The 21,801-nt window shown below is 39.2% G+C and overlaps 1 protein-coding gene across 1 annotated transcript in view; it reads left to right on the top strand.

Moving 5' to 3' along the window:
- The first annotated feature begins 6,567 nt into the window (after positions 1-6,567).
- HERC5 (HECT and RLD domain containing E3 ubiquitin protein ligase 5) overlaps positions 6,568-21,801 on the top strand; it is a 45,530-nt gene continuing 30,296 nt past the window's right edge. The window contains exons 1-10 of the mRNA XM_052642003.1: positions 6,568-6,877; positions 8,800-8,920; positions 9,538-9,614; positions 11,985-12,206; positions 13,383-13,474; positions 13,745-13,875; positions 15,304-15,449; positions 16,755-16,831; positions 18,685-18,788; positions 20,292-20,351. Of these exons, the coding sequence (XP_052497963.1) occupies positions 6,568-6,877; positions 8,800-8,920; positions 9,538-9,614; positions 11,985-12,206; positions 13,383-13,474; positions 13,745-13,875; positions 15,304-15,449; positions 16,755-16,831; positions 18,685-18,788; positions 20,292-20,351 (1,340 nt within the window). The remainder of the gene's footprint in view (positions 6,878-8,799; positions 8,921-9,537; positions 9,615-11,984; positions 12,207-13,382; positions 13,475-13,744; positions 13,876-15,303; positions 15,450-16,754; positions 16,832-18,684; positions 18,789-20,291; positions 20,352-21,801) is intronic.

The following is a 21,801-nucleotide window of genomic DNA, read 5'->3' as shown; positions in this document are numbered from 1 at the left end:
CTGCTTTTTAATATGCTGTCTAGATAGGTCATACCTTTTCTTCCAAGTAGCAAGCAATTTAATTTCATGGCTGCAGTCACCATCTGCACTGATTTTGAAGCCTCCCAAAACAAAGTCTGTCACTGTTTCCATTGTTTCCCCATCCATTTGCCATGAAGTGATGGGACTGGGTGCTACGATCTTAGTTTTCTGAATGTTGAGCTTTAAGCCACCTTTTTCACTCTCCTCTTTCACTTTCATCAAGAGACTCTTTAGTTCTTTGCTTTCTGCCATAAGGGTGTTGTCATCTGCGTATCTGAAGTTATTGTTATTTCTTCCGGCAGTCTTGATTCCAGCTTGTGCTTCATCCAGTCCAGCATTTCACATGATGTACTCTGCATAGAAGTTAAATAAGCAGGGTGACAGTATACAGCCTTGATGTAGTATTTCCCAATTTGGAACCAGTCTGTTGTTCCATGTCTGGTTCTAACTGTTGCTTCTTGACCTGCATACAGATTTCTCAGGAGGCAGGTCAGGTGGTCTGGTATTCCCATCTCTTTAAGAATTTTCCACAGTTTGTTGTGATCCACACAGTCAAAGGCTTTGGCATAGTCAATAAAGCAGATGTCTTTCTGGAACTCTCTTGCTTTTGCATGATCCAATGAATATTGGCAATTTGATCTCCGGTTCCTCTGCCTTTTCTAAATCCAGCTTGAACATCTGGAAATTCTTGGTTCACGTACTGTTGAAGCTCTGCTTGGAGAATTTTGAGCATTACTTTGCTAGCATGTGAGATGAAAGCAATTGTGCTGTAGTTTGAATATTCTTTGGCATTGCCTTTCTTTGGGATTGAAATGAAAACTGACCTTTTCCAGTCCTGTGGCCACTGCTGAATTTTCCACATTTGCTGGCATATTGAGTGCAGCACTTTCACAGCATCATCTTTTAGGATTTGAAATAGCTCAGCTGGAATGTCATCACTTCCACTAGCTTTGTTCGTAGTGATGCTTCCTAAGGCTCACTTGACTTCGCAGTCCAGGATGTCTGGGTCTATGTGAGTGATCACACCATCATGGTTATCTGGGTCATTAAGATCTTTTTTGTGTAGTTCTTCTATGTATTCTTGCCACCTCTTAATAGCTTCTGCTTATGTTAGGTCCATAAAATTTCTGTCCTTTCTTGTACCCATCTTTGCATGAAATGTTCCCCTGGTATCTCTAATTTTCTTGAAGAGATCTCTAGTCTTTCCCATTCTATTGATTTCCTCTATTTCTTTGCATTGATCACTGTTCAGTTCAGTTCAGTCGCTCAGTCGTGTCCGTCTCTTTGCGACCCCATGAATCTCAGCACACCAGGCCTCCCTGTCCATTACCAGCTCCCGGAGTCCACTCAGACTCACGTCCATCGAATCAGTGATGCCATCCAGCCATCTCATCCTCTGTTGTCCCCTTCTCCTCCTGCCCCCAATCCTTCCCAGCATCAGAGTCTTTTCCAATGAGTCAACTCTTCGCATGAGGTGGCCAAAGTACTGGAGTTTCAGCTTTAGCATCATTCCTTCCAAAGAACACCCAGGGCTGATCTCCTTCAGAATGGACTGGTTGGATCTCCTTGCAGTCCAAGGGACTCTCAAGAGTCTTCTCCAATGCCACAGTTCCAAAGCATCAATTCTTCGGCACTCAGCCTTCTTCACAGTCCAACTCTCACATCCATACATGACCACAGGAAAAACCATAGCCTTGACTAGACGGACCTTAGTTGGCAAAGTAATGTCTCTGCTTTTGAATATACTATCTATGTTGGTCATAACTTTTCTTCCAAGGAGTAAGCGGAAGACTTTATTATCTCTCCTTGCTATTCTTGGAACTCTGCATTCAAATGTGTATCTTTCCTTTTCTCCTGTGCCTTTTGCTTCTCTTCTTTTCTCAGATATTTGTAAGGCCTCCTCAGACAATCATTCTGCCTTTTTGCATTTCTTTTTCTTGGGAATAATCTTGATCACTGCCTCCTGTACAATGACAAACCACTTCAGTATTCTTGCCTTCAGAACCCCATGAACAGTATGAAAAGGCAAAAAGAAATGACCCTGAAAGATGAACTCTTCATGTTGGTAGGTACCCAATATGCCACCAGAGAAGAATGGAGAAATAATTTCAGAAAGAATGAAGAGATGGAGTCAAAGTGAAAACAATGCCCTTTGTGGATGTGACTGGTGATGGAAGTAAATTATGATGCTGTAAAAAACAATATTGCATAGGAACCTGGAATGTTAGGTCCACAAATCAAGGTAAATTGGAAGTGGTCAAACAGGAGATGGCAAGAGTGAACATCAACATTTTAGGAATCAGTGAACTAAAATGGACTGGAATGGATGAATTTAATTCAGATGACCATTATATCTAATCCTGTGGGCAAGAATCCCTTAGAAGAAATGGAGTAGCTGTCACAGTCAACCAAAGAGTCCAAAATGCATTACTTGGATGCAGTCTCAAAAATAACAGAATGATCTCTGTTCATTTCCAAGGCAAAACATTCAATATCACAGTAATCTAAGTCTATGCCCCGACCACTAATGCTGAAGAAGCTGAACGGTTCTCTGAAGACCTACAAGACCTTCTAGAACTAACAGCAAAAAAAGATGTGCTTTTCATCACAGGTGACTGGAATACAAAAGTAGGAAGTCAAGAGATACCCGGAGTAACAGGCAAATTTGGCCTTGGAGTACAAAATGAAGCAGGGCAAAGGCTAACAGAGTTTTGCCAAGAGATTGCACCGGTCATAGCAAACACCATCTTCCAACAACACAAGAGACAACTTTACACATGGATATCACAATACTGAATTCAGATTGATTATATTCTTTGCAGCCAAAGATGGAGAAGCTCTATACAGTAAGCAAAAACAAGACTGGGAGCTGACTGTGCCTCAGATCATGAACTCCTTATGGCCAAATTCAAACTTAAATTGAAGAAAGTAGGGAAAACCACTAGACCATCTAGGTATGACCTAAATCAAATCCCTTACGATTATACAGTGGAAGTGAGAAATAGATTTAAGGGACTAGATCTGATAGACAGAGTGCCTGAAGAACTATGGACAGAGGTTCGTGACATGGTACAGAAGAGATCCTTAAGCACTTGACTTTTGGATTTTGTTATTCAGGCCTTTCAACTCCAACATCACTTTGTCTATGCAAATGTGTGAGCTGTACTAAACATTTTAAGAACAGATAGTACCAGTTCTTTATATATTCTTTCAGAAAATAAAGGAAGAGGGAACACTTTTCAGTTAATTCTCTTCTGCCAGCATTATTCTAATACCAAAACCAGATAAAGACATTACAGGAAAAGAAATCTACATGTATCTCTCATATGATCACAGATTAAAAAATCTTTTACAGAGTTTAAACACACAAAACATTCAGGAAAATATATCTGTGACCAACTTGGACTTAGTTCAGAAATTCATTTGAAAATCCATTATTTTCACCATATTAGACAAAAATCGTGTGATTACCTCAGTAGAGGTAGAAAAAAGTTGACAAAATTCAGTACTCACTCATGCAAGGTGAGTACTCTTGGCAAACTAGGAACTTACTCAACCTGATTACTTCATACTTAGTGGTGAAAGAAATGCTTTCCTACTAAAATTGAGAAGTTCAAGATGTATCTCATCACTTCTGTTCAACATTATACTAGATGTACTAGTCCATACATCAGGCCAAACTTAAAAAAGAAAGGCCATAATGATTGGAAAGGAAAGAGTAAAGCTATCTTATTTATCAATTACATAGTTATCTGTAGGATATTCAAAGGCATCCACACAAAAAAATCTACTAGAACAATTTATTAAGTAAATATAGAACGGTGTCATGGTTCAAGGCAATATATAAAAGTCAAATACATTTATATATACTCACGGGCTTCCCTTGTGGCTCAGCTGGTAAAGAATCAGCCTCCAACGTGGGAGACCTGGGTTCAATTCCTGGGTTGGGGAGATCCCATGGAGAAGGGAAAGGCTACCCACTTCAGCATTCTGGCCTGGAGAATTCCATGGACTGCATAGTCCACAGGGTTGCAAAGAGTCGGACATGACTATGCAACTTGTATTTCACATATATACTCACAATCAAACACTGAATTTTTTTAAAGTACAACTTGTAATATCAAAAAATAAATTTATAAGGATAAATTTAACAAAATATGTTTGACTGCTCACCAAAAACTTGAAAATATTGCTGCAACAGTTTAAGAAGCTTTAAGTTAATGGCGAGAGATGCTCATGGACAAAAGAATCAATATTATCATAAGGTCAGTTCTTCCTAAACTGATCTAATTTAGAGTAATTGCTAAATATTTGCAGTCTGTTTCGCAGAAATTGGTTAGGTGATTCTAAAATATTTTGGAAATGCAAAGAACTTAAAATAGACAAAACAACTGAAGAAGGACAATGGTCAAACACTTAGGTGAACTGATTTTGAGTCAATTAGCATCTACAGTAATTAACACAGTGTGGTACTGGAGTGAAAAACCGAAATACACAATGGAACACAATAAAAAGTCCAGAGATAAGTCCAATCACATATAGTCAACAGTTTCGACAGACACACTGAGGCAATTCAATGAGTAAAGGCAAACTGGAACAGGTGGAAATGGATAAGGAAAAAAAAAATGAACCTCTTCCCTTATTTCACACCATAAAGAATAATTCATTTGAAATATACAAAGATCTAAAGCTGTAAAACTTCTAGAAGACAATGTATGAGAAAATCTTTGTTATTTTGGGTTAGGCAAAGATTTTTTAACACCAAGAAAAAAGCAGGAATAATGTTGGTAAGAGAAAAAGAATGGATAAAGAAAAAATGAATAAATTGCATCAAAATTAAAACTTTAGCTCTTCAGATGATGTTTTTCATGTAATTTTATTAATTTTTTAGTTTTATCATAATGCCTCTTTTTATTGAAGTAGAGTTGATGTAGAGTATCAGTTAAAATGACACTTAATAAAATTAAAAGGCAAGCCACAGACTGGTAGAAAATATTTCAAAACATATATCTTGTAAATAACTTTATATGTAACATAGAGGACTCTTATACATTAAAAAAAAAACAACCTTAGATGATAAGCAATGGAATCAGTAAATAGGCAAAAGATGCAAACAGACACTTCACCAAAGAGGAGACAGAGATCAGCACTAATAAGCACTTGAAAAAATTCCCATCATTAATCATTGTTGTTTAGTTGCTCAGTCCTGTCCAACTCTTTTGTGACCCCATGGACTCTAATCCACCAGGCTCTTCTGTCCATGGGATTTCCCAGGTAAGAATATTGGAGTGGACTGCAATTTCTTTCTCCAGGGGATCTTCCCAATCAAGGGATCAAGCTGGTGTCTCCTGAAATGGCAGCCGGCTTCTCTACCACTGAGCCACCAGCGAATAATGGAAATTAAAACTGCAGTAAGATGGTATTTTAGACTACCGCAACTGCTAACATTAAGAAGACTGACAGTACTAAATGTTGGGAAGAATACAGAGGGGCTGGACCTCTCAAATTGCTGGACGGAATGCTAAACAGTATAGCGTTTTAGAAAAGTATGGTAGTTTCTTCAAATGATATTCATGTACTTGCCATATGACACAGCAATTTCATTTTTAGTTATTCATTCCAAAGAAATGAAAACATTTATCCACATTTATTCAAAGCCTTGTTCACAGTATTCACAGCACTTTTTTTTTATCGGAGCCGCAAGCCAGAAAGAACTAAAATGCCTGCCTATAGGTAAACGGATAAAGAAATTGTAGTATATCCATATAACAGACTACCATTCAACAATAACAAAGAGAGAACCACCGATGAAACACTACAGGCTGAATCTTAAAACTTTATGCTAAGTGAAAAAACTCAGGCACAAAAGACTGCACAAATCTGATTCCATTCGTGAGAAACTCTAGAAAAGGCAAAAATATATTGACAGCACTGGTTGCAGTCACCGTCGTGTGGGCCGTAGCATGGGATAGCTCTGTTCAGCTTTACCATGATGTGGCAAAGCCTGGAGCAGAATGCTTAGCAAACTTCAGCTTTCCTTGTCACAATAGTTTCTGGAAATTCTGCAAGTCCGCCTGTGTCAAGGCTCCTCCTAGTGGAATTTGCAGTATTTCTTCGAAGGCCACCTGGTCCAGTTCAGGTGGCCACTGCCCGCCTGAGGACATCTTCTCAGCCCTGCCTCCCACCTCTTCACAGACCAGCGCCTTGTTTACTCTGGCCACCGTCCAAGCCAGTCTTAAAACCATCGAGTTTCCCTTTCTCTTTTCGATTCCGCTCCCTTAAAAACAATAACAATCAGTTTCGTTTCTCTCAGAAACTGCCGGCTCCGCCCCCAAACAGCACGTCGGGCGCCCAGCGTCGGGGCGGGGTAGAGAGGCTGCGGTTCCTAGACGTCGGTGTGCGTTCTGCTCGCTGCGGCTCCGCACCACGACGCCCGGGGGCGGTGGGCGCCTTCAGGCTTTGGCCGCCTCTTTTCCTCGCCTCAGCTCGGTCTCCTTCGAACGTTCGGACAGCTGAGACACGGCTGAGGAGCTCGGGAAATTGGTGATGGAGGGGAGGCCACGGAGGAGGTCGCGGGGCGGCGCACGCCCGGTGGCCGGGCGGGTCCCCGAGTCCCGGCCCTCCGCGTCCCGGCCCTCCGCGTCCCGGCCCTCCGCGACAGCGCCCGCGGAGTCCTGGGGAGCGAAGCTCTGGCTCTTCCCCAGCGCCGCCGGGCTGCGCAGCGCGCTGTCCAAGAGGCCCGAGGCGACACGCCAGATGTGCTGCACGCGCCGGCGCCTGGCGGTGCTGGAGCGCGGCGGGGCGGGCGTCGAGGTCCACCAGCTGCCGGCGGGGAGCGACGGCGCCAGGAAGCCGAGTGAGTGAGGCCGCGCAGCGCCCGCTCGGCCATCCCCTCCGCGGACTGGGGGTGTGAGTGCGGTGGGCGGCCTGGCCGGGGCCCGCACGGACGCTTCTCTAGAGCGGCCCGACTTGTGGGTGTGCGGTCCTTCTTTAACCGCGAGAGACGGTGGGGGGACCCGACGGCGCAGCGGTCCGCGCGGGCCGTAGAAGCGCGCCCGGCCGGGGTTGTTTTCGCGTTTGGCACCCGTGAGTTCTCCAGCCTTGTTGCTCGCGGGCTCGGAGTTTGGGCCGGACGGAGGCGAGAAACACAAGGTCCGCTCCGCCGCCGCCTCATGGAGGGAGTCCCCCGGCAGCATCTTAGCCAGTCTGCCTCTATCTTTGGTTTCTATTCAAAATGTGTTTTTCACTTACGCCTTTTAGAACATACCGGCTCTGACTTTGGGAGTCTTTGGAGAACCTTGTTTGGGTTTTCTTGTTCTCAGTGATAATGTCTTACGTGTGCAAGCAGTTTAAAGAGGGCTTTCAATTGCACTTTGGTAATCTCTGTAGAGATTTATTAGCTCTGGTGACCCTGACTCCGAATTTTAAGGTGGAGGGGGTTGTAAGTGACCACACATTTAATTTTGAAAAGTTTGCCCATCTATTGCGTGAAGAAAATGATATTTTACTTTTGTTCGTTTTGCTTTTAACTTGAGGGAAGTCGAGAACCTTTTTTCTATAGGTTATTTGAGTTTTTTGGGGGTGTGTGTGAACTGCCAGTTCATTGACATCTTTGCCTCGCTTTTTAAAAAAGGATGAGTTGTTTATCTTTTTCGTGTTTATTTGGAAGAGCTTTTGTATATTGAGTAAGAGTAGCCGTTTGTCGGTCATTTACGCTGTAAAATTTTACCCGACTTGCCTTTTGCTAATGTTATTTTATAATTTACTGCATCAATCTTTTCATTTAAGGAGACTTACGCATTTTGTGTTATGTTAGAAAGCTGTTCTCAATCCAGAATTTTTTTTAATGTGCTCATCTTTTTACTGATTTTAAGATTTTGCTTTTAAACCTAACATTTTTAATTTTTAATACACTTAGAAATTATTTTGACTTAAGGAGTGAGGTGGGGGAATATGGATTGATTTATTTTTTTCTCCAAAATGGCTAGCCGTGTCCCAGTACCTTTTTTTGAATAAACCCACCTTTTTTGAATTAACCCTCCTTTTTTCCAACTGACTTGAAATGCTGAGTCTCTAAAAAAGCTTTAGTCCATTGTGCCATTCTTTATTACCAGACTGGTTTGGTTCTCTTCAGAATTTGTATTATGAAGTGGTTTTTGCTTTGATCTTTTGCATAAATAGATTTTATTTCATTAGAACCGAAAACTGAAACAAGGTCCCAACTCTACCTACTTTTTGTGAACAAATTAAATGAGATAAAAATAAAGGGTTTAGTGGACAGTTTTAAATCTTTAACTTTGAGAAAGCGCTAAATATGCACTGACAGTACAATTTCTTTTAATAGCATCCTTTAAAAAAATTGTCCCCCAAACCCAATTCCTCATTTACCCTTAAAATGAAGTATGTTCTCCAAAAATTAAATTATAGTTTCTTACAGACTTTTTCATTTCTAGCACTTCAAATTTAGTTTCTCTCCTTGACTTATTAAACAAGTATCTAAAAGCAAATAGCTATTTTAATTGAAAAGATATATTCAATTTTAAACAGTATAAATCAATGCTTGCCCAAATTAAAAAAGAAAATCTGTTGTCAAGACACTAGGCATTGCTATTTGTCTGCTTGCTGCATTTGAACTTTCTTAAAAGAGACATTCAGGTTAAGTCGAGTTGTGTAGTTGACATTTTTTTTCCAAGTGTTTTAAGTGCATTATAATTAAGTGAATAATAATAGTGGGTCACAGTGAGAGTGATGATACTTCCTGTTGGATTTGCTCTGCAGAGTGCATTAAGTTAGGGAAAAAAATGAAGATACATTCCATGGACCAAGGAGAAGAGCACATGCTGGTTCTATCCTCAGATGGAAAACCATTTGAGTACAAGTATAGCATAGAACATGCAAGGTAGGAAAGTTTTTTTTCTTTTTATTAAAAATGGTGTAAATTTCACTCAAAAAGCAATCATATTTTTTGAAGGAAAATGTTACTTTATATGATCCTTGCTTTATAAGGTGGTATCTTAAGTACATGATGAATTCTGAACTGACTAGTGAACTGTAAATCAATTTGTATCTCCCAGGGCATGTACCATGTGTTGATTTGGCACTTAAAGGAAATGATTGGTTAGTCCACGTATCCCCAAATTGGACTTACATACTAATTAACTCATTTAACCCCAGAGTAGTTTTCAACCTCGGAGAAAAGTGAATTATCATGGAATGATTTGTGAGACTTTTTCCTAGTAGATCTTGTGAATTAGAACTTATTTTCATCTTGTATTATTCCTGCATCATAAAATTATTGTTTGTAAAAGAGTTTTAGAATCATCTTACCACAATTTTAGAATGAACATTATTTTCCTTTTAAACCACTAATTAAAGCATATTATTATTATAATAATTTTAAATGTGCTGAATGTGAAGTTAACTTTTTTGAGCTTCAATCCTAATTAAATACAGTTAATAATTCTTAACTGTTGTGACTTATTTGTGATCAACATAAAATATATTTCCTTTCATCAGGTTTCAGTGCATTTTACAAGAAAAAAATATAATTCAGATCACATGTGGAGATTATCATTCTCTTGCACTCTCAAAAGGTACTTTTCTAAATATTGTTTTTTCAAGAGGGGTAAATCTATGTGTATATAGAACTAAGAGAATGTAAGTGCTTCATTTGGTACCAGGACCGAAATATGGTTTTGAATGTGGTACGGTAGAACACTACTAAAAGAGATACAAAATCAGAATTCTTGGACCTGTAAAATCTTCTGGTTTTCATAATTACTTTTCCTACATTTTATTCTCTCAAATGAAAAAACTAAAGCAATTTAGTAATGAGTTTGATGTTCTTTATTTAAGGGAAAAGAGCCTATTGATTGAAAGTGTATAGGAGCTCATAAGCAATGGAATGCTCTTCCCAAGGGATTTTGAGCAAGGGCAAGTTTTGTAGAGTGTCAGAAGCTTCAGTATGGAAATAGGGCATGATTGACTGTGGTTGCATATCTGATCAAGGAAATAAGTATAGAGCCCAGAGTAAACTTGGTGTTTGGGGATTGGCTGACTGGATGTACTGTGTTTCTGGTCAGGCTGAGCATTCAGAGTGTGAAGGTTCGGTTTGGTGACAGGGTTCCTGGGTGCCATCTTGGGCCTAGAGATTTATTTCAGCAGTTCTGTTTTCTATTTTTCAAATATGAAACAATGAAAATATTCTAAATAATTAAAATCATCCTCTCTGGAAGCAAGATTAGGAATGGTCCACCCTTTTCCAGAACTTTCTTCCCTTTACCTAGGGTTCTTCCAGCTCCCATGATAGGAGCTCAGAATCCCTTGGGCCTGCTTTTATGGCCAGTTTGCTGGCCTCTGACATGTTTTAACATTATCTTTTGAATTCGAGGATTCTCCCCAACGCTGTATTACTTACCATTTCTTATCAGATGCCATAATGGTAGGGAAGGGAAGTAGTGAATATGAATTATTTCCTGAAGCCACTTGACCTAATTAAGACAGGCAGGTGATAAGGAACAGTGGAATTCAGGATCAAGGAAATTTTTTAAATACATAGGACAGATATAAACTTTTAGAATGAAAACTGAAATTCAAGGGAAGTAAGTGATCATGTATTTGACTTGTACTGAAGGCTCTGTTAAGGTTTAAGTGTTAATTTGTATTGGAAAAAGCTGGCTTTTTGACTTCATCCATTTATGAACAACTCTTTCATTTTGAGTATCTACATGTTCAGGTTGTGAAGATGAAACAGATACATGTGCCTTCAAGAAGCCTAGGATGTATGGATGTGGTGGGGGGGGAAGGGATTGTTCAGGGTTTACTATTGATAAGTCACAATACAATGTAGGAAGAATGAAAGTTGGGAAAGCAAGAAAGGGAACTACTCATTTTTCTCATTTTGGTATTTCCTGCCAACTGATAGGCACTTGGTAATTAGGTTTGAAGGAAAATCTCTACCTCTCACCTTTTCCTGCATAGTATCTTGCAGAGTAGTACTCACTAAAATTTAAGTCTCTGATATATTTTTTCAGCCTCTATTAGGTACTGTCATCTCTGTTAGATAACATCTAAGAACTTTTCTTTAAAAATATGTCCCAATATGTGTATTCACTTTGCTGTACAACTGAAACTGACACAACATTGTAAATCAACTAAACTCCAATAAAAATTTTTTTAAATAGATAAAGTAAAAATATGTTCCATATATTAATGGAAGAAGATGCACACTCTTCATGATACTGTGCTGCAATTTCAAATGTATGTTTACATTATTTATTTAGCATCTTTGGGCACGTGGAAGAGGGAGAGAAAGAAAGATAGTTTGTGGTTTTATTTTTTCAAAAGTAGAGTGTTTCTGTCTTTCATAGGCCCATCCCGTGAGTTTTTAAAAATAAATATTTCTTAAATTTGATTATAATATATTCCAATAGCTTTATTCTTTGTCTGTTTGGGTCGCTATAATAAAAATAGAGTAGGTGATTTAAACAGCAGAAATTTGAAGTCCAGTTCAGGGTTTTAGCAGATTTGGTGTTTAGTGAGGGTCAGTCTTCTTACAAGTGGAAAGGACAGGAGAGCTCTCTGGGGACCCTTTTATAAGGGCATTAATCCCATTCATGAGTGCTCCCCCTGTCATGATCTCATCCAATTTGAGTCACCACCCCAAAGGCCACTTCCTGATACTATCATACTGAAGGTTAGGATTTCAGCATAGGAGTTTTGGGCGAACACAGACATCCAGTTCTTAATACTACCCTTTGAGGTAGAAGATAAGGAACTGTAACTCTTACTGCTGAAGAGGAGTTTCTTCTAGTTTTTCTGACTGAGTCTTGAGATCTGAGCAGTCCTGTCAGTTTGAATGGACGAGATTGTAATGCTGTAGTATGGATAGAATATAATGTCCTAGGGTGATGTCTGCTGCATTTTAAACTTACTAAGACAGCATTTTCTCTGTTAATGTCAAGGTGGTGAGCTTTTTGCTTGGGGACAGAACTTAGATGGCCAGCTTGGAGTTGGAAGAATATTTGCCTCAACTTCCACACCGGAGATTGTGGAGAACCTCTCAGGAGTCCCCTTGGTTCAGATTTCTGCAGGAGAAGCCCACAGCATGGCCTTATCCATGTCCGGAAATGTTTACTCTTGGGGAAGAAATGATTGTGGACAGCTGGGCCTGGGCCACACCTACAGTATGGAAATATATTTAAAAATTCATATTATAAACAAATATATTTGACATATAAGAGATGAATATAATCTGAATGTAATCTGAACCAAAAATGGTTCAGATTCCCACTTTCATTAGCACTGATTTGCCTGGTTATCTCTCTGTATTCAGTGTAGAATCTGTCTAAACAACACACACAGTGTGCAGGTCACGGCTGTAATTGAGATGAGTGTCTGAGTCAAGTGGGAAAAAGGGAAAGAGCATTGGACAAGGGATCAGAATATATGGGCTGTGATTCCCACTTCCACATTAACTAATTTCGCCTACCCAGGTCACTTCATTTTTCTCTATGTCTCATTTTCTTTTTCTGTAAAGTGATGAGTTTGGATGAAGTGACCTTTAAGGTGCCTGTGCACTTTAAATATCTATTAATACAATTGTGGCAAAAGGATTAGAAACACCTATTCTGATCTTATTCTTTAAGGTTTTAATTACATGTGTGTACACACACATAAACATGTAATTCACATTACTGAGCTACCTCCCCAAAGAAAAAGTCAGTATTTCTGATGACCCCAAACCCCTTGTTAGAGATTTCAAGTGTGGCAAACTCCGATGCTTTATCAGCCATGGTAATACACACGTTCCGCCTGGGCTTGCTGGTCAGATACTGCATTTCTGCTTCACATGTCCCCATGCTAGTTGCTCAGGAGAGCCCGTAAGTCATTTCACAGGAGGAAAAGGAATAAAGGACCGTTGAACTTACTTTTGCTGAATCTCTCTGGGACAAGGAAGTAATCGTGATGGAGCGAAGAGGTAGTGTAAGGCAATTCTCTCCACTAGAGGATTTGAAAGAAGAATAAGAAGCTTTAGGTTCATTAGAAGGGTAATAATGCTAGGCTGGAATTGGAAATACCAGATACGCTGCAGTGAGAGCTAATCAAGTCCGGTTTAAAAAGAGAAGAAAGGGCTCTGGGAAGTGAGAGTGACACTTCACAGGTGAGTGCCCTTTGACCACCACCCCTGTTCCGTTTTCAGACCTAAATCCACCAGCACAGAACCTTTCTTGTCAGTGTGTTGGGAGCTACTGTGATGGGCCTAGAGGAAGTAACCTGGGTGTTTTGTCAGTAGCATGGAACTCCAGTGTGAAATTCAATGTTTCCTTGTGGTTACTTGAACTCTTCTTTTTCTTGTGTAGATAAAGATTCTCCTTCCTGTATTGAAGCACTGGATGATCAGAAAGTTGAATTTCTTGCTTGTGGTAGCTCTCACACTGCCCTGCTCACAAAGGTGAGTGTACCCTTGTCTCTTTGACTGCAGTTCCGGAAGAGCACTTGGTAGTGGAGAGAGCACTAGAACGTGGAGATACGGGCAGCTGGTGTTTCCTGGGGAAGCAAGGTCACTGCTTCCCCGTGCAGGACTATCCTGATAACTGGGGGGCTTTGCTCTGATGGTGATTTTATTGATTTTTCACTGATGCCTTCACTAACACTTTACAGAAGTGAGTGTTACTCCTGTGTCGTATTTCTCTAATTTCTGATAAAAAATTCCCTTTCTTAGAGTGGACTGGTATTTACTTTTGGTGATGGAAAGTACGGGCAACTCGGTCACAATTCAACACAGAATGAGTTAAGACCCTGTTTGGTAGCTGGGCTTGTTGGAAATAGAGTGACCCAGATAGCATGTGGAAGGTAAGTTGTAAAGTATCAATAAAAATTGCTAAGACAAATATAATAAATTTAGATAGGTAGTTTAATAAAATTTCTCTTCAGTTTCTTTGAGATAAAACTATCAAACATTTCAGACAGGTGAAGATGCTTAATTCACATTGTTAGACAATCATAATCTTTATTTTAGTATACATATTTATTTTAGTTGATTTTTAAAATGTGTAAATATACTTTCTGTTGGTCCTTCAGTGAAATACCTTTGTAAATATTCAAATGCACTTTATCTTTTAAAAAATTATTTATTTGGAAAAAATGAACAAACATGAGTTGAAAGGATTATTCATTGATATCCTCACTCTGTCTGTGTTAACCGAAGAAACTTTGTCACCACTTTGGATTTTTCATAACACACACTCCTCTGAGTAACGTGTTACAGGAGGAATCCTCACCTTAGACATGTCTTAATGCAAACCAGAGCAGCACCCCTACTAACATAGGCGAATTTACTGGAAGACACAAGGCTCACTGAAAGCTATTATACTGATGGTCAATTTTAAGAGGAGGATACAAATTATCAATAGAGTTAAAGGAAGAGCTGCATAGCAGAGTATAAAAGAGGTCCAAATGAGGAGCTTCTGATGTCCCCTCCCCTTGGAGGCATGGACAGTGTTACCTCCTCCCAGCCTGATACATGCCTGTGAAGAATATTGTCAGTCAGGGAAGTTCACCCAAGTCCAGACTTTCATTGCTTAGTCATGATTGATTGAATTATTGCCCATGTGACTGAGCTCAGACTCCAGCCTCTGTGTACCCAGAGGTTCAGCTTACCTATAGCTGGAGGGGCCTCTGTGAGCCACTTTGATAAACTGTTAGGTGTGGTCAAGGGGCCTGCCATGAATAACAGAGACACTCCTATCACTTGGGAAATTCTAAGAGGTTAGACATCACCTCCCTAGAGGTGAGAATAAAGGCCAGAGCTCTGAGCAAGGCCAAATTCTTTCCTTATACATCTGTATAATAGGAGAGGCCATTAATCAGATTGGTAAGAAAATCAGCATAATTAAAGGTCTTTGGGAAGTAGAGTCAGAGCTCAGGATAACCTGATTCCATCTTCTAGGATGGGGAGGAGCTCAGAGCTGGCTTTCAGGAGGTGGTGATTCAAGCCAAGGCCTAAGTAGTAGAATGCTAGAGGTGGTGGTTGTTCTGCCCAAGGGAACATCCTTTGCTAGGATGCAGCCTGATGGCTTTCAGTGGACTTTGGGGTTCCAGAATCACCTCAGGTACACATTAGTGATTTCTTAGTTTCCACATGGCTAATGGCATCCACTTGGAGTTTGTTAACTAGTTTCACTCACTGGGTAGTATAATTTCTGCAGTTTTACCAGATTGCTGCATACTCTGATCATTGTGGAGAATTGAGAATTGACTGTATGTGCTTTTGTTTAATAGGCAGCACACACTTGCCTATGTTTCTGATGTGGGAAAGGTCTTTTCTTTTGGTTCTGGAAAAGAAGGACAACTGGGAAACGGTGGGACATTTAATCAGCTGACACCACGTCCCATGAAATTGCCATCAAGTGAAGAACTCAAATCTGGTAAATTCTGTAGGAGCACAGGATTTGGCATAAATGCCTTTGTTGAAAATCTGATTTTCCTAAGTGTGTAATGTAGCAAGAAAAATGTATGACTATGAATGGAGCTTTACTGATTTCATGTTTACTTGTAAATAACTTAACATACCCTATCTAATTTATCAAGTCAGAATAGCCATTAGTTCTCTAAGCCCTTCAGGTTAAGATTAATGTGGACTTGGAATGATAGAACATTAAAAAAAAAAAAAAAAAAACTATATGGGTTCAGAGGCCTTTGCAGTCTCTGATTCCAGTCTTCAAGGGACCTATTATTTCCATGATGATTGGTTTTCTTACCTGACTAAACTGACTCCTAATCATAAAAAACCCTCAGAATGATGAGCAGCTGACATATGCCAGGCAGTGTAACTGTACTTAAAACTTGCTTGTGTCATCTCACCTGTCCTTAAACAGTGTCAGGAGATGTGAGCTTTCAGTCCCATTTTACTGGAGGGTACAGAGACTTGGAAAGTGAAGGGTTAGCCCGTAAGCAGTTTTGGCTGGACTTGAACTGTGCGTGCACTGTGTAACTTCAGAGGCTTAACTCTGAAAGGTTTCACTATAGAAGTGCCTTGGAGCACTTGGGTCACTTATTTCTGAAAGCTTAGTGGTGACCTAAAGTACTAAAGTTCTCTCAGTTCTTCTGGGGAAATGAACGATAGGGTTATTTCCTTAAGCAGTTTGTATCTTATATCTAATTTCTTATAACCACGTACATAGGCCTTTGAAGTACTATTAACATTCTTCAGAGCCAGTAGTCATAGATTAAGTCTTGAGTTGTAGAAATGGCTTTTTGTTTGTTTGTGTTTGGCTGCACCAGGTGACTTGTACGATCTTAGCTCCCCAACCAGGGATCGACCCCGTGCTCCCCGCATTGGAAACGTGGAGTCCTAGACTTCCCTGGGAGTCTTGCCAGTAATGACTGGACTTCCAGGGAAGTTCCTAGAATGTGGTTTTTAGTAATAGGTGCTAAGTTAAACCAGGGAACAGTTAACTAATCAAGTATTTGACTGTGTTGAATATATAAGCATTTATAGTAACCATGTGTATTAAACTGATTCCACGTTGTCAGCCTTCCGAATTACCTGTTTGCCAACTAGACTTCACCCTGAAGTAGATATGTATTTTTGCTTTGTGGGTGGGAAGTGTACTGAGTCTTTGTCAGAAAGAGAAAAGAACTCTGTTTAAGAAGGATGTAAAGTTACTTGAGTGTGTATGTTTGTATCACAAGAGTTTCTAAGCTCTTTTTTTTTTGTAAATTCCTTTCAGAAAGCAGCACATCAGTAAAGGAGTTAATAATGGTTGCTGGAGGGAATCAAAGCATTTTGATGTGGATGGAAAAAGAGGTAAAAAAAGATCTCCAGAAGTTCTTTTTTTAATTGAAGTCTAGTTGATTTATAATGTTGTGCCAATCTCTGCTGTACAGCAGAGCGACTTCAGTTTCATATGTATATACATTCTTTTAATATCCTTTTCCATGGTGGGTTATCCCAGGAGATTGGATACAGTTGCCTGTGTTATGCAGTAGGACCTTGTTTTTTGTCCATGTTAATGTGATAGTTGGCGTTTATGAACCCCAGATTCCCAGCCCATCCCTCTTTCTCTCTTGGCCTCCTCCTTAGCAACCACAAGTCTATTCTCGGTCTGTGAATCTGTTTCTGTTTTGTAGGTAGGTTCATTTTTGCCATATTTCAGATGTCACATACAAGTGGTATCATACAGTGCTTACTCTTCCTGACCTACTTCACTTACTATGAGAATCTCTAGTTGCCTTCCATGTTGCTGCAGACGGCATGATGTTTTTTCTTTCTATGGCTGAGTGATGTTCACTGTATGAATGTGTCAGATCTTTATCCATTCTTCTCTTGGCAGACGTTTAGGTGTTTTCCATGTTTGGCTATTGTGAATTATGCTACTGTGAAATAGGGGTACATGTATCTTTTTGAATGGGTGTAGTTTTTTGTGGGTATATACCCAGGAGTGGGATTGCTGTATCATATAGTAATTCTGTTTTTACTTTTCTGAGGGTCCTCCATTCTGCTTTCCATAGTGGCTGCACCAACTTACATACCTACCAACAGGATAGGACGGTTCCCTTTTCTCCACATCCTCTCCAGCATTTGTTATTTGTAGACTTTTTAATAATGACCATTCTGACCAGTGTCAAGTGGCACCTCACTGTAGTTCTGATTTGCGTTTCTCTAATATGTGCGATGTTGAGCGTCTTCATGAGCCTACTGGCCATCAGTGTGTCTTCATTAGAGAAATTTCTATTAAGGTCCTCTGCCCATTTTCTCATTTGGTTGTTAGTTTTTTCATTGTTGAGTTGCCGAGCTCTTTGTATGCTTTGGAGGTTAAGCCCATGTCAGTCATGTTGTCTGCAGATATTTTCTCCCATTCCTTAGGTTGTCTTTTCCATTTTTATGATTCCCTTTGCTGTGCAAAAGCTTGCAAGTTGGATTAGGTCCCGTTTGTTTATTTTTGTTGTTATTTGTATTACCTTGGGAGACTAGAAACTAGACGTTTTATAACTTGGTATCTTCAAAAATTTCCAGAATCTAGATTTGGTGAATTCCAAAATCATCAGGTTCCTAGCCTCATGCTGGGGAATGGCTAGACATTATTGATCCTTCATTGTTGAAACAGCATGCATCTTGACTCAACAAGAATCAGCAGATTTTCCCATACTGTATGTCAAATAAGTGTGATTTCCCTAGATTCTACTTACCTTTCAGGAGGCTCCTTGCAAATGGCATTTTCGCTAGGGTTTTAAGAAGCTAATGGGTTAACGTTTTGAAGTGACTTTTCCAGCCAGTATTAATAAAGACCCGAGGTTCATAGTCTTATGAATAATCAGTCCATAATCTCCACATCCTACTTCACCAAGGCAAATTGAGTTCTTGCTACTTCTGTACCCAGTCCTGTCAGGATCTTCCCAAACTCTGATGTTCAGTTTAATCTGGTCATACCCATATAAAGCGTTCAGTGTTGGGGCATTCAGAGAAATTGACTTTGGATCTAAGCATCCTTGGTCAAGAAACTGGCAGCCAGGCAAATGATTGGTAGAATCTTTATGATTTTCCAGAGCTATATTATCCATACTTAGTATTATGCTCTATCCTTAGAAGGTGCCTAAAAGTTGAAGACCTATTTCATTTGTATCTAAATTACTATATTCTACTATTTTGTTTGTTTACAGAATTCCTATGTGAATCTGAGGAGGAAAATTCCTACCTTGAATGAAGGCACTGTAAAGAGATGGATTGCAGATGTGGGGACTAAACAGTGGCAAAATACAAAAAGGTACAACCTACGTGTCTGTCTGCTCATATAGCTCTTTAAATCAATGTTTTCCCAATTGATTTTGCACAATACAAGGATGTAAGATTTTGTGGTCCATTAGTAGTCTGTTTGGCTTCCCTAGGAGCTCAGCAGTAAAGAATCTTACAATTTAGGAGATGAGAGTTTGATCCCTGGGTCAGTAAGATCCCTTGGAAAAGGAAATGGCAACTCACTCCAGTGTTCTTGCCTGGGAAATCCCATGGACAGTGGAGCCTGGTGGGCTACAGTCCATGGGGTCACAAGAGTTGGACACGTAGTGACTAAATCATCACCCAGTGGTCTACTACTTGGTGATCTTCAGAGAAACAGAACCAGTAGAGGCTATGTGTATGGAGAGAGATTTTTAAGGAGTAAAAATTCCAGTATTCTTGCCTGGGAAATCGTATGGACCAAGGAGTCTGGCAGGCTATAGCCCGGGAGGTCACAAAGAGTTAGACATGACTGAGTGATGGAGCGCACACACACACAGTTGTAGGGGGCGGCAAGAGCAAAATCTGTGAGGCAAGACTGCAGGCTGGAGACCTAGGGAAGAACTGATGTTACAGCTTGAGGCCCAAGGCAGTCTGAAGGCAGAATTTCCTCTTCCTTTACAACTGATTGGATAAGGCACACCCCCATTATAGAGGGTAATCTGCTTTAGTCAAACCCTGCTGATTTGAATGTTAATGTTGTCTAAAAAAATACCTTCACAGCAGCATCTAGTTTGGTGTTTGACCAATTCTCTGGCCAAGTTGATACATACAGTTAACCATCACAACTAGCACGTAGGCTCCATGAGGGCAGCTCTCTTTACTGCAGGACTTCTCTGAGCCTTTGATATGTTTGTGTAATTGTGACTCTGAGCAGGAAATATAGTCTATTGTTTTCCAACCCTGCTTGACTTTGGAGCTTCTTGTTTGTTGAACTCTTACTCACAGCTGAACATCTTAGGCAACCTTGTTATAAATAACAGAACTCCTACCATCATTAAAGATTGTACTCATTTTTACAAGCATTTCCTTTTAGAGACACTTTAGGTATTGCTTTATAATTCTGGAAAGTAGTTAACTCCAGATAGCTGCATCTTGACTTGCAGAGTACAAATGGTCAAGAACTGTTTGTGCAGGTACTTCTAAGGTGGAACTGAGCATACTCCCCCAACCTGTGTTTCCACTTCAGTAGAATAGAAATAAATAGGGCTTGGGAAGCTGGGTATGTTGGGAGTGTTTTATTTGTCTTAAAATACTGACCCTTGGTCAAGCCTTCTTCTCTTCCCCTGTTGCTTCTCTGAATATGTATCTTTTTCTTTCCTTGTTTGCCTCTGAAATTTTGAGATTTCACAAATGAAATAGACTTTCAGATGCACATGGCAGTATTCAGATAACTCAGAGATAGCAGGAGAAGTTTGAAGGACAATTATTATGCCCTTTGCTATAAGGAGACATATTCTGATTTGTTTTAACCATGATCTTATTCCTTATATAGGGAAATAAGAGAGATATTTTCATCTCCTGCGTGTCTGACTGGAAGTTTTTTAAGGGAAAGGTAATATATATTATAATAAATTTAAATTTTGTTAAAAACATTCTGTAATGATAGCATGGTTACTATGATTAATATTAATAATACTGTATTGTATATTTGAGAGTTGGCTAAGAAAATTGTGGCTCAGCTGGTAAAGAATCCTCCTGAAATGTGGGAGACATGAGTTCGATCCCTGGGTTGGGAAGATCCCCTGGAGACGGGACAGGCTACCCATTCCAGTATTCTGGCCTGGAGAATTCCATGGACTGTATAGTCCATGGGGTCGCAAAAAGTCGGACATGACTGAGCGACTTTCCTTCCTTCCTTACTTAAGAGAATAGATCTTAAAAGTTCTCATCACAAGGAAAAAATTTGTAACCGTGTAGTGATTGTTTCACAATATATGCTCTACATATATCAGTGCACCATGTTGTACACCCCTGAAACTAGTATAATGTTATGTGTCAATTATGTCTCATTTAAAAAACTGTGAAAGAAATTATAAAGAAAAATTATAAAATTATATTTTTATTAAATTTTTAATTAAAAGTTTATTAAAATTTTCATAAAAATTATAAAGGAAATGGTTTGAGGGTAAAATAATATCTCATTTAAAAAATTACCTTTTCCCCTACAAGAGCACATACACGTTTGCTGTAGAAAATGTAAAAAAAAAAGACATGAAACAACAACAAAAATGAAAATCAGCCAAAATTCAGCACTTACACATAATAGCTAGAGTTTGTATAAATATCTTTTTCTATGCAAATGAGTTCTTTTACAAAAAATGGTATTGTTTTATATATTTCTTTATACTTAATGTTTTGTCTACTTTCTGTTTTATTCAATTTTTATAATAGTATTTCTCCATACCATCATTTTAATGGTTGCAAGGTATTCCATGGGAAGGACATACCTTAATTTATTTGTTTCTTTAGTTCTGGATACTTAGGTTTCTTTGAATTTTTAAGTATATGAAAGAATGACTTTGTACTTCTTTTCCTAAATATTGGTATAATATTTATTTAAAAGAATTTGTCTCTTTTCAGACACTAAATATATTATTTCACAAAGAATGTGTCTGTTTTTAGATAATATAGTCAATCCAGTATAATTCTTGGGTTAAGATAGTCATTTCATTAGTAATTTTCTATTGGATTACTACAAATTTACTGTTTGGAGACCCCTTTTTTGGTTCCTGCTTCTGGTTCGTGAAACTGGGAAAAAAGAAAAACTTTTACCTTTTATCTTTGGCTTCTTTTTTTGTTTGTTTTTCTTTATTGGAAAATAAATATTTATTGATTACTCATTTAAGGTAAGGCAGTATCTGATGTAAAGTCTGATAGCATATATATTGTTAATGCAGACTTGATATTTTTTGGCATTTTAGAAACAATCATGTTATTGTAAAGGTGAGAAAAAATAATTTTATTAAAATGAAGCAAGCTTTAGAATAAACTTTTCATCTGGA

Source organism: Budorcas taxicolor, chromosome 6 (assembly GCF_023091745.1).
Source record: "Budorcas taxicolor isolate Tak-1 chromosome 6, Takin1.1, whole genome shotgun sequence".
NCBI lineage: Eukaryota > Metazoa > Chordata > Mammalia > Artiodactyla > Bovidae > Budorcas > Budorcas taxicolor.
This window is presented reverse-complemented; position numbering and strand designations above follow the sequence as displayed.